Raw genomic sequence first — 12,697 nt, forward strand, 5'->3', positions numbered from 1 at the left:
AAACGCAATTGCAATCAAAATGGCAATTATTCGGATAAATGACGTCGATTGACATATTACCTTTTGATTTAATAGCGAATGGTGACCTTTTGGAAGCTTAACACATTTTAATCTCATGAGCTAATGTGATTAGGTATTAAAAATATAGCTCAATTATAATTTAGGTAAGTATACTTTCGTTGTCCGAAATCAACTAAATTAACAATTAACTTAATCTTGTAAAAAATATTTTTGATATTTCGTAATTTATAACTCATTCGCGTTCAACAATCACTTTTTCTTGGAAAACTGGATTTTTTTTTCTTTTATAATATTGGTAAGCGGACGATCAAATGGCCCACCAGACGGTAAGTGGTTACCATCGACCATAGATATTACCGCTGTAAGTAATATTAGCCATATCATTGATAGCCAATGCGCCACAAACCTTGATGCCAAAGGTCTCTTGTAACTGTGGTTACACTGGCTTTCAAACCGGAACACAACAGTACTTAGAACAGTAGCTGTGAGATAGAAAATCTAAAAAGTACCTAACCAGACGAGCTTGCACAAAACCTTAAAATTATATCCAAAAGTACTATTTAGTAATTAAATTAATAAGGTAATTTAGTTGCAAGAAGAAGTTTCTCGCTACGAACACTACGCTATGCTCATGATGCCGTTGTTGTCGGTTGGTATGGTATGTAGTATCCTCGACACTGAGAGCGGCTGCAATGGGAACGGCAATGGATTTTTATCGAATCTTGTCACTTGCGGAAGTTAACTGCAAGATTAGAGAGTGAGTGTATTTGCCAACAAGTTACCCCAAAGAAGACCAGAGCGAAGGAAGTAACGCTACGCGTTTTTTCTCCACCAGCCAGTACCAGCTTTTTGATTCACATACCAAGCATATTACAAGAGTGATTCCATATGCACTGGTTAAATAGGTCTCAATCTATCTATAAGTTAAATTACATCAAAATTTGTGCAGTAGATTAGTCTTCATTAGGTGACGGAACGATATATTTATCTACTCTTGCATTTACAATAATAATAATAATAGCTCTATATAGTGTTTAATACGACAACAGTTTATAAGACAACTATGTCTGTATGAGTATGTTATGTATAAAATGTGATTAAAATAACTCTATGCTCGTTGGACTTTGTAATGCCGCTGAGTGGACTTTGAATCTCTCGTTCTACTCTTAGGGTTGCCAAAAAACTTAGCCACGGCATAACGCTTCTGTAATTGCAAATGGACGTAATTTTACATCAAAACTACTGAGTTCTCGTGTGTTTATTACATTTCCAAACTTGACTGTTCAACAATTCAATATTCAATTAAGATTCATATGTTTTAGGTACTGCGCCATGTCAGCATGATAGATTATTGTTTTTCCTTAATTTTATATAATTCAAATTGTAAATACACATAATCAGTGGAATTGAAAAAGAGCTAGAGCCCCAAAATATTTTTTCTATAAATCTTTTTCCCAAAAGTACTAATTTGGTGATATTAATAAGATGTAACTTTGTGATTGAATGTCTACATTTATATTTTAAATTATTAATAATAGTTTAGTTGGCAAGTGATCTTGTTTTATTTGTAACCATAATAATGTGCGCCGATAGAAAGAAGCATGAATAAAACGCCCTCCAAAAATGTCATGTCGTTCTTCGTCATTGACGCCACGTTGACGTTTGTCAAAACGTCAACGTTGATGATACGCTCTCCTACGATAATACTCATCAGGTTCAATTTAATATAAAATACTAAGTGCGAAGTTAAAGAATACTTTAAGTTATCCAAGCCAAGTGTATATATATTTTACCAAATAAAGAGTTATTTCATACGGAACAAAGAATTTAGTGTTTAGTCAAAGCATAGACAATTGGCTGTGTCCTTTTCGTGTGAACGTTGCCCAAGTCCAAACGCAATTATGTTACAGAAAAGTTAAATTCTTAAAAAATACAACTCAGACTTTTGGTGGTATCTCTAACAACCTTTAACCTTTTGGAAAATAAATATTTGCCACAGCCCTGCTCTGTCTGTAGTGCGGTGAAGTTTATAATGAAGCCGGACAAATAGTGATTGAACTTACGTACGAAATCACGCAAGTTTCACGTGCTCGCTACACTATTACGTGCAGTATGTTCGTGTTAACAATTTAAACATACATAGATTAATTTTAGAGTAATCGCGTATAAATTATTTTGGTCGATCAATATATATCATTTAATCTTGACGCGGGCGTGTACAATATTATTGGCTAGAGTCTTTTCTAAAAAACATACGGTATACAAAATTGCATATATGTTTCTACTTTTAGTATTATAAATGCAAATGTGTTGTTGGTTAGTTTGTTATTCTTTTGTAAACGTGACGTTATCAATAGGTCGGATATTTTATGGATGTTCAGCTAAATGTTTGTTACCATATTGTTTAGCTTAAATGATTTAGGTATCATCAGGTATCTATATAATCTTGGTAAATAATTATTTATCATTTCAACTTATTTGGATAACTATTTATTTTGTTGAAAATGTAATATAAGGGTACATCATATTTTATCAAGATCTCATGATTGCATACATGGATAAAAAAGTTTTTTTAATTGACATTCATAGGGTTTATATGATATAACGGATAATGACGTGGATATTTAGCATAAATACGGAATGTCATATATCACACTTGCTTACTCCTAAAAAAACCCGGTTAAAATCTAACCACGTCGACTACTGTATTTCGAGAAAAAGTTACTTGAAATATTTGAAGTTGTTTAACTTATCTAATCATGGATTAAGCATACTAACTCTATTCCTTTATTCCAAACATAACACGAGTCTAATAAACAAAATTTGACAGCAAATTGACGCGATATCATTAGTCGAGAACTCGATTAATCTATAATAATCACTATGGGTTTGCGAAAAAAATGGTGTTTTGAACGTCGACGAAACTGTTATCGGAATTTTGGAAGTAGAATTAAAGTGGAAATAAGTAGTTAAGTGTAATAGTGTTGTATTATAAATAAATATATAGTAATCATAAACTCTTAGTAGTACACAACATAAGTGAGTTATTAGCAAATCGCATGAAAAACGTAAATCTAAGGTTTGTTTATCTTTTGTCCTACTTCCATTGGAATTGGCTATAGGTAAAATAGACCTTCAGAATCTGTGTGATGACGATGATGGTGTCTTCCTGACCGATTTCGCTCACGGCAGCCAAAGTCAAGAGAGACTAGTCAACTACAGGACATATTGTAGTTCTGACTGCGAAAAGACTTTCTATTCCCTCGCTCTCATAATCTCAACAGGAATTAATTCTAATTAATTCAGGCCCGGGCTACTGCGAATTATTTGTATAAACAAACTCAATAACTTTTTAACTGCGATTTTATATCAAGCTACTAAACCAACGAGGCAGTCAGATCAATCTGTGCATCGAATACACACAGACAAGAGTACAGTTATAATATTATATTATGAATCTCACACAAAGTACGTAAAGATTTTCAGTATATTATATTCCTTCTTCTAACCAGTAAATCTATCTATATTTTACCGCCAATACTAAAGTTTATTGAGTTTCTGTTTAAAGAATGAGTGAGCCAGTGTAACTAGAAGCAAAAGGGACATCATTTTTCAGTTCCCAAGGTTTGTAGAGCATTTGGTGATGTGAGAAATCGTTAAAATTTACCATCAGATGACGACTTACCATGAGGTTATAAATAAATACTAGAATAAGTTGGCGAAATTAGTTTTTTTTTAGTTAATTGATAGTGTATTAGATACATAAACTAAGCATCGTTCTATGGGATGCCAGTGTAAGAGGTCAAGGCCTTAGTAATGGCGTTTGGGTCGAGTCAACACGGCGTGTGTACTCGTCGTTACCACACCTCAGCCGTAATTGTCCTCCCAGCCCTCCCACATCGAGCATCGAGGCTTACAATATCAAAAATCTAAAAAAAAAACAGACAAATATCTAACATTGACTTAAAGATAAATTGATTATTATTGCAGGTTCTAATTAGCTCCAGTGACTTCGAAGATCATCCTTTGACCTTGAGTCCAGGTTTTTACAAGTATCTACTATTAACCTTGTCCAGTAAAAACCCACCTAAACGGTAAACCTCATTTAAAGTTAGTTATTTAAGTTGGTTTAGTAGCTGCAATGACGACAAGAAACGCTCATTATAAACGTGGATTAAATCAATTGACAGTATTATACTGTCTCGTTTCTGCACATAAAGTATCAGTTTTAACACCTGAGGGCAATTCTACTAACAAATTTTCACTTTATCGCCATCGAATTAAATCGTTGTCGTTGGGCCGTTTTCCTTTTCTAAAAACACAACAATACTGGTGCGGTTCCGTCGTTGTTTGTTCGGAATATAATCAAGATCGTATCGTAACCGTTATATGTTAGTAGAATTGTCCCTGATCTGTTTAGAGTCGTTTGACGCGTCGGAATATACCCTCGGACTACGAAAGCGAGTGAATCAATAGTCTGTATTGCCTTGTTTGGTTTATCAGCGAAATTATTTTAAGGACAGTTCAATAAGAGAGCAAGCATTTTTATCATCCATCATCCTCCTGCCCTTATCCCAATTTTGTTTACGGTCGGCGCAGCATGTCTTCTTCTTCTACTTCTCTGTCGGACGTCATCTCACAAGTAACATTCTTTCTAACCATATCGTCTTTTACACAATTCATCCATCGTTTCTTTGCTCGTGCAAGAAATAAGCAAGCATTTTTATATCAGATTATTTTATGGACTAAAAAAATCATCTTCACTCGTGAATCTATCTGAAATTCATGAAAACGGTACGAGTAGCTCTTGATGCTAAGGAAATATTTGCAATGAAATAGTTCTAAATTTATGAATGAATCATTTTTGTTTTATTTTAATTAATTAACATAAATATATCTATTTAAATTGGTGGAAATGAGTAACTATTGAGTTTTAAACCTGTTCTGCGAGATAGCAGCTATATACCGAACCGGTGATACTATTTAAGAACTTCAATACTGTAATATGTAAAATCGAATTCAAAAGTGATTTTACAAATTATTCGAAACAACATTATATTATTTTATATCTTAGTATTTTTTTGTAAATAGGATAAACTTATTTATTTTTGTTATATGTACCTACATTGTACATATTTAAAATCAATAAAATTAACAATTACGGCTTTATTAATAAACTCTTATTAAAAAACTAGCTGAACCTCGTCTGCTTCGCTAGGCATTGAAAAAGGGAGTATCAACGGAATTCAAAAATTAATAAACTATCTACGGACGATGCTGCGTCGACTGGTCATAGATTCATATTCATACCAATTAGTAGTTTAGTGATTGACGCACAAAATGAAAAAAAAACATTAGTTATGTATAAATATAGAAGACAATTTATAATGCTTTCTTTTTCTTTCGAATATTAAATCGATGATGACGGAAAGAGATAAACCATTTCACCTAGCACAGTCGTATTTCGCATTTTGTTCTTTTTTTTTTTAAATACATTTATTTTTAAGGGTAAAGAGAAATTAAGACATGTTCATAAAATGAACAAAATTCTGAATACTTTTTTTTTTGGAAAAATAATTCTATGATAGCTTATCAAAGTAAACTTGTGTTAGATATTGTTATTGTAAATCTACCCTCGTTAAGTACTGTCGCTTCTTGTCCATCGCTTGAAGTGCTCAAATTATAAGTATCGAAATCGTGTATCGAGTTCTCGTAACATCGAATAAGTGTTGTCAATCATGTAATAAAAAAATATCGATAAAAATGAGAATACTATTTTTTTTAAACAAATATTCGAATTAATATTGTTATTAATTTTGTCATAACATTAATTATTAAATAATTACAGTTTTTTAATGTTAGGTTGAAATATTATAAACGTTTCCTAAATTTTTATTCATAATATGCTTTTTAATAAGACGTAATATTTGTATAGTTAAATACGAATATCGCGTGTTGTAGAAGCTTTATTTTGTTTATTTTTTTACATTTTAAATTACCATTTAGAATATTTTTAAATTTGACATTATATAATATAGTCTTAGAGACATTAGAATTGACGAAATAGTTTAATCTATGCTTTGTTGATACTACTAAAGGCTAATAAAAAATACGAAAGATTTTTAAGTCTTGATGTACCATGTTAAATGTTTTGTCATTAGAAATAAAGGTTTTAGATCTTATATATTATATGAATTAGAACTAGAATTATATGCATAAATAATATTGTATACTAGTAGGTATGAAAAATTTAATAATGCATTGTTTTTATTTTTTTTATTTAATCAATGCAAGCAAAGACGCGAATGCGTGATGCACTTATTCAGATAAATTCAGTAATATCACCTCTATATGTTAAACCATAGTAATAATTACAATACTCTCCTATCCAAATTTAAGTCAAGACTTCCAGTCTTAACGCCCAACCGTTTAGTTATATTAGTATAGTGCACTAATGTTTATATATATATATATATATATATATATATAATTGCCTATTCCAAGGGAAGTAGGAAAAAAGACAAACAGACCTTAGATTTACGTATCTCATGCGATTTGCTAATAACTCAGCTACATTGTGCACAGAGTTTGTGATTAATAGTCCGTTATTTATAATACAACACTTATTATTATTGCACTTAACCACTTTTTTTACTTTAATTTTACTTCCCATCGTTCAAACCGCCATTTTTTCCCAAATCCATAGTGAATATCATAGATTAATCAAGCTCTCGACGAATGATATCACGTCAAATTGCTGTCAAATGTTGTTTATTTGGCGTTTCTCCTCTTGTAGTTTGAATAGTGTATATGCCCAAACACAACCAATGAAAATTGAGGAATACATAGTGCAACTGGGGAGAGATTAGACTCAGAACCAATGGAACGCTGACTTTCTAATTTGACCTGCAGTTTATTCTTTTGATTATTTATATGTCTAGTTAGGCTATTAATTAAGAGACCGAGTCAAAAAAAATAGTGGCCAACTGTTGTGCACTAAGTACACGCACTAGTAAAGTAGTATGACGTTTTGCAAGTGTCAAGCATAGCTGTTACGCACACCAAGATAAAAAAGTTGGCCTGTTTGTTATGGCTCTTTCTGTCTAATTAAATACTCTAAGTCAGTTCCATAAGTTTTATACTGTGGAGGCAGTTAAACCTAACTTAATAACGTTAATACATCATTTCAAAGAAACTAATTTTAATGTAATATGGAAATTAGCCGATACGAGCAAACCTGAAAATATTTTTACGAAAAACGTAAGCGTTTACCTACGCTTCAAAAACTAGGTTATCATACACGGAAAATAATTACTTCGTATGTTGCTCTTTTTTTAATATTCCATCAAAATACTGATCTATTAACGCTCACGGTAGCAGTTTCGATCCATGATAAAAATTATATTTTTCAATGTAATGTTTAGAAATAAACGATTCACTCTCGAGCAACCCTAGATAAGAAACTCTGTGAAGTGCAAACATGTAAATACAAAAATCACTAGACACAGCAACGTTTCCATTGAGCGGAAATCGAATCTGCAATCCTTAGTATTGGAACCAAATTATGTGATCACTGCGCCCAGTGCGTTTAGTTCGTGTAATATTTATTGAACAGTAACTTAATAGGTTTAATTTAATATCGAAATTTTAAAAATATAAAGATTATATATTTTCATTACTAAAAAAACCACGCAATTTATCAATGTATTGTATTTTCCAAATAACAATCATTTGCGTCGTCTATCCGAGACATCGATATAATTAGTATCGATATATGCTCGGCTGCGTCCCTAGCGGGCAGTTCTTGTTTGATCGTTGCCCTAGTCACTCGCCCGCCCAATGCCGCCTAGGTCTCGCACACGAGTCAAACTTAAGTGAAAAACTGCTACATATTATCCTCAAACAAATGGGATAAAATTAAAAAAAAAACCTAGTGCATGCAAGTGTCGTTATAATCTTGTCTAAGTGTAACTTTGTGATTTTTTAATTTCGTGTGATATTAGATTTTAAGTAAATAAGTTAGTGCTTAGACTTTACGTGCTAGTGGCATTATAGAAATGGAAGAACACGTTGGTAAGTACCATTTTGTCTTTAAAAATATGTATTAAAATATCGTTAAAAAATATTTATAAAATTTAATAATATTAATCAGAACGTCACTAATATTATTATATTATAATATAAATTAAGATATTTTATTGTTATGTGAAATTTAGTTATTTTGTACAACGTATACTGCAAGCTTACAATATCAACAGGTTTATTCAACGTCGAACGTACTGAAGCGTTCTTACAAAGTATTGTGTTAAAAATATACAAGCTATAAAAAACAATATTAAAATTATTTTGGGATGTTATTTAACCTTTTTTGTTAATTTATGTTGTGGCATTATAGTTACTATCATTGTCATTTTCTTTATGGAAAGTATAAAATGTCATCATAATTAGATAAAGTCGTTTGTAAAAAAAATACGCTTATAATTCTTTCAACTACACACATTTCAAAGTTTTAAAATTTATTGTATTTTTTCTAATTTTAATTTTTTATTTTTTCTTAAACATTTAAAAATTCCACAAATAAAAATTTTCAAGCCAAATAATTAAATTTACTAAAGTGTATTTTTTTTAGACACAATGACGTTATACAAGTTTCATTGAAAAATATAATTTCGAGAACTTTCTAAGACTTCGAGTTAGATACATAAAAAAAACCTTTGGAATGTTTTCCGTCTATTTAATGACGAATACTTATACGAACGACTGATAATCATTAAACATTGGCTTATTAAATTTAAATACTTATATATTAAAAAAAAAAACAATTTGGCAAATTGTTTCGTACTGAATTATTTACAAAAATATTACAATAACATATAATATAATGTATATACAAATATATCCGTGGATATTTTGTATTAGCGTGTGTTCAAATCTCGTGCTAATAAAAAGTTATTAAAGTAAGCCCGAAATTTCGGAAATCACGCACAGTGAAACTTGTGTCCGAACTCTTTCCTTTTGTGTAGGATTGCCGTTCCATCGAATTATGATAATAAGGGAGAGGGGATAAATCCAGTGATGTTGACTATTCTCAGTTGATTCAGCATCAAAGTCAAAGACAAAAACTTTTACTCAATATAGAAGCGTTAAGGGTTACGATATTCAAAAATCCACCGAATCATGACCAAAATCAATCAGGACATTTTTTCACATTTGAAAACAAAGAAAACACTTAATATTGTTTTCTTCGTAGTGAAGGTACGTTAGAAGTGATTAAGTTGAAAAATTGCTTAGAATTGAATAGTTTTTTTTTTGTTCTTCTTAAAATTAGTCTAGGGCACTTATATCGGGGCAAATAAAAAAAAACATGTATCAGCGAACAATGAAAAGGGTATCGACATCCTATAACAAAAAAATCCTGTTTGAAGGGTTAGTAAGCCAGTGTAACAACGGACACAGCATTTTAGTTCCCAAGGATGGTGGTGCATTGTTAGAATAAGATGTTTAATATTTTTAACAGTACCAATGTTTATGGGCAATGGCAACTACATTAACAGCCTGTAAATTTTCAACTGCTGGGCTAAGGCCCTTCGAGGAGAAGGTATTTGGAACATATTCCACCACGCTGCTGCAATGCGTGTTGGTGGATACACTTGTGGCAGAATTTCGTTGAAATTAGACACATGCAGGTTTCCTCACGTTGTTTATTTCAACGCAAACTATAAATGGCAACTATCAATAGCATATTTGATAGTATGTCTACCTATTTAAATTAAATATTTATATCTATCTAGCAGTTAAGTTAAACAAGCGGCCGGACGCTTAGTGTATTATTAAATAAATTAATATAATTAAAAAAATGTATTATTTATTATTACTTAGTGTAAAGTTGATTGCGATTCTGTACATGTGTGAACATCAAACTTCCAGAGGGTAATGCACTCCTTCAATGCAATCCTCAACACAGAGCGTAAAGCATTCAACTGATTTTGACGTACCTAAACTTAGCAGCTTTGTTGAAAGGGCTTTATGACGTCATAACGAATTAAGTACGTAGCTGTCAACGTTATTGACATTTATGGGTTTTTACGCGAAAAATATAGTAAAGATTGTTATTTTAATATGATTCATTTGTTTTATATTTATTATTGTAATATTATTTTCTTTTATATATCAGTTACACTGTGAATACGACGTTATTTTTTTAATTTTTTGTATGTATAAATAATATTGATTGTACAAAATATGAAAGACGAAATTACTGCAAGAATTTAACTAAAACTTTCTATTTGAAACCTTCTTCTGATTTTATGGGCAAAAAATTTACCAACCTTTGTCATCGAAGGCTAACCTAACGGAGGGTTAGGTTTTTTAGGTTAGCATCCTAAGTGTCATAATTCAAATGAATACGAGCCGCATAGTGATAAAGTCTCAGCTTCTATTCGATCCCTCGGGCTATTGTCGCCTTCACTAACTACTTACGATTATCTAAATGGGAATTTAGGAACATTAGTAATTTCTAGACAATAGGGACAGTGAGTAATCGACTTATTTAAAAACAAACTAAATAAATATATTTAATTGGTTTCCGATTGGCGAATACTAACCGATATATCTATTTCAATGCATACAATTTGTTCGTATGTCCATTGGTGTATCTTTCGTCTCACATATCTCGACAACAATTGAAATCGATATCGTGACTTAAAACAAAATTTATTCCGACGCTTAATAGCGCGACTAACACATAATTAAAATATTAATTTCAAATTGAATAGGTTCGTAAAAAATAGTGTTTTTTGGTTGGTATGATCAACGACTAAGTCGAATTTCTTCAACTTGCCTAACTGATAAGACTTGGAAAACTCCTGAATTTATTTTACGGACCTTGCACAGAGCACAACCCAGTAAAAGTGGGGGTACGTGTCTTTGACATATGTAAGGAATTAGTCTGCTATTGTATGCCATCTAGAAAATAATATTAGAAAGCTGAAGTTCCAAATGGTACTGGTAGATTAAGATCTACCAGTATGATTTGGAAATATATTTTCGCGTTCGTTTCTTTATTGTTAAAACTTATTATCATCTTATTTTCCAATTACTGGAGGAGTAATGACAATTAAACAGTTTTAGACATTGAATTGATGTAATATCATTGTTGCTGTTGTTGGTTGGGGTTTGTGCAAGCCCAACTGGGTACTAGCCGGTCATCATATATTGGTAAGTGAGCCAGTGCAATTACAGGCATAAGGGACATAACATCTTAGTCCCCAAGGTTGGTGGCGCTTTGGTGATGCGCTAATGTCTATGGGCTGTGCTGGCTACTTGCCATCAGGTGGCCCATTAGCCTATGTTGTAAAAAAATTTGTTATTGAAACTTTGGAAGTAAAATGAAACTTATAAGTAGTAAAGAGGAGTAGAGTTAAAGATATATCAATCTAGAACTGTTTGCAGTTTATAATATAGGTAACTGTGGTATTAACAAATCACATGGAATATGTAAATACAAGGTTTGTTTATCTTTACTCCTTCTTCAATTGGAATAGGATACAGATTATAACACTCGTTACGACCCGTAGGGCCTATTATAATTAGTATTATTAACTAGGGCTCTCACGCGGGCTCAAATTCTTAGAGTTCCTGCCATATTTCGAAATGCGAATGTTTTTGGATAATAATTTTCCATTTACCTTATATCATTCCCTGTTGCTCATTCGCTCAACACAATGACGTTTGGTCATTGTCATTCTGTGACCTATATTAACAGGTGTGTAGTCTGCGGTTTCGAAGTGTTGCCATTTTAATGGTTTTTCCGATTCGAAACCAACGAACGAAGTTCAAATTATGATTACTAATACGTAATTAGTCTTAATAAACAAATCACCACAGACCGTGTCTTTTTAGTATTTGGATTAAGTACATTTTTATGTGCCTATATTTTTTAAATTCCAGGCTGCGTAATAATCCTTCACAATCGTTACTCCAGGATTACATTTCGTATTGCCAGGGCTGGATTTTTCTATTAGTCAGCGTGGACCTAGTGGCCCCGTCAGGGTAAGGAGCCCTGCATCCTAAGACTTTTTTTTCTGTCGGTGTCAATTTGTAATAAACTTTTATTGACAATATTTTTGCTTTGTATTTTTATTTAATCATTTTGAATACATTTCGTATCACGTTTCAAATGATTAAAAAATAATGTTATATTCTGTCTAATCAAAAGACGGCACGATTTAAGTAGTTTTATAAACGATTCCAATTCTAGAAATCAGCACTATATATATGAACTCTTACATCAACGATACGCCACAAACCCTCGGAACTATGATGTAATGCCCCTTGCACCCGTGACACTGGCTCTCTTACCCTTCAAACCGAATCACGAGCAACAACAGTAAAATTTCATAGATAACTATTGTTGATATAATAAGCAAAATCGAAGTTATTACAACAAAAACATCGACGTAATTCGAATAGGTGACACAATTCTGCGACGTTGTTATAAAAATAGTATTATTTCAATAAATCTTCATTAAAAATAAAGTTATCGTAATGTCAGAGTAATGATCGACGCAGATGGGTCGCTCCAATGAGTGCGACGCGGCGATTGGTTTCATATTTAAATTACATTTTTACTGTCTATAAAATTTGCGCTCTCGTAACGCACATGTCCGTGCATATT

At 31.9% G+C, this 12,697-nt stretch overlaps 1 protein-coding gene across 1 annotated transcript in view; it reads left to right on the plus strand.

Moving 5' to 3' along the window:
* The first annotated feature begins 7,810 nt into the window (after positions 1-7,810).
* The window catches only part of LOC113402401 (synaptic vesicle glycoprotein 2C-like), a 41,789-nt gene continuing 36,902 nt past the window's right edge, over positions 7,811-12,697 (plus strand). Inside the window, exon 1 of the mRNA XM_026642640.2 lies at positions 7,811-8,094. Coding sequence (XP_026498425.1) covers positions 8,079-8,094 — 16 coding nt within the window. The 5' untranslated portion in view covers positions 7,811-8,078. The remainder of the gene's footprint in view (positions 8,095-12,697) is intronic.

Source organism: Vanessa tameamea, chromosome 12 (genome assembly GCF_037043105.1).
Source record: "Vanessa tameamea isolate UH-Manoa-2023 chromosome 12, ilVanTame1 primary haplotype, whole genome shotgun sequence".
Classification (NCBI taxonomy): domain Eukaryota; kingdom Metazoa; phylum Arthropoda; class Insecta; order Lepidoptera; family Nymphalidae; genus Vanessa; species Vanessa tameamea.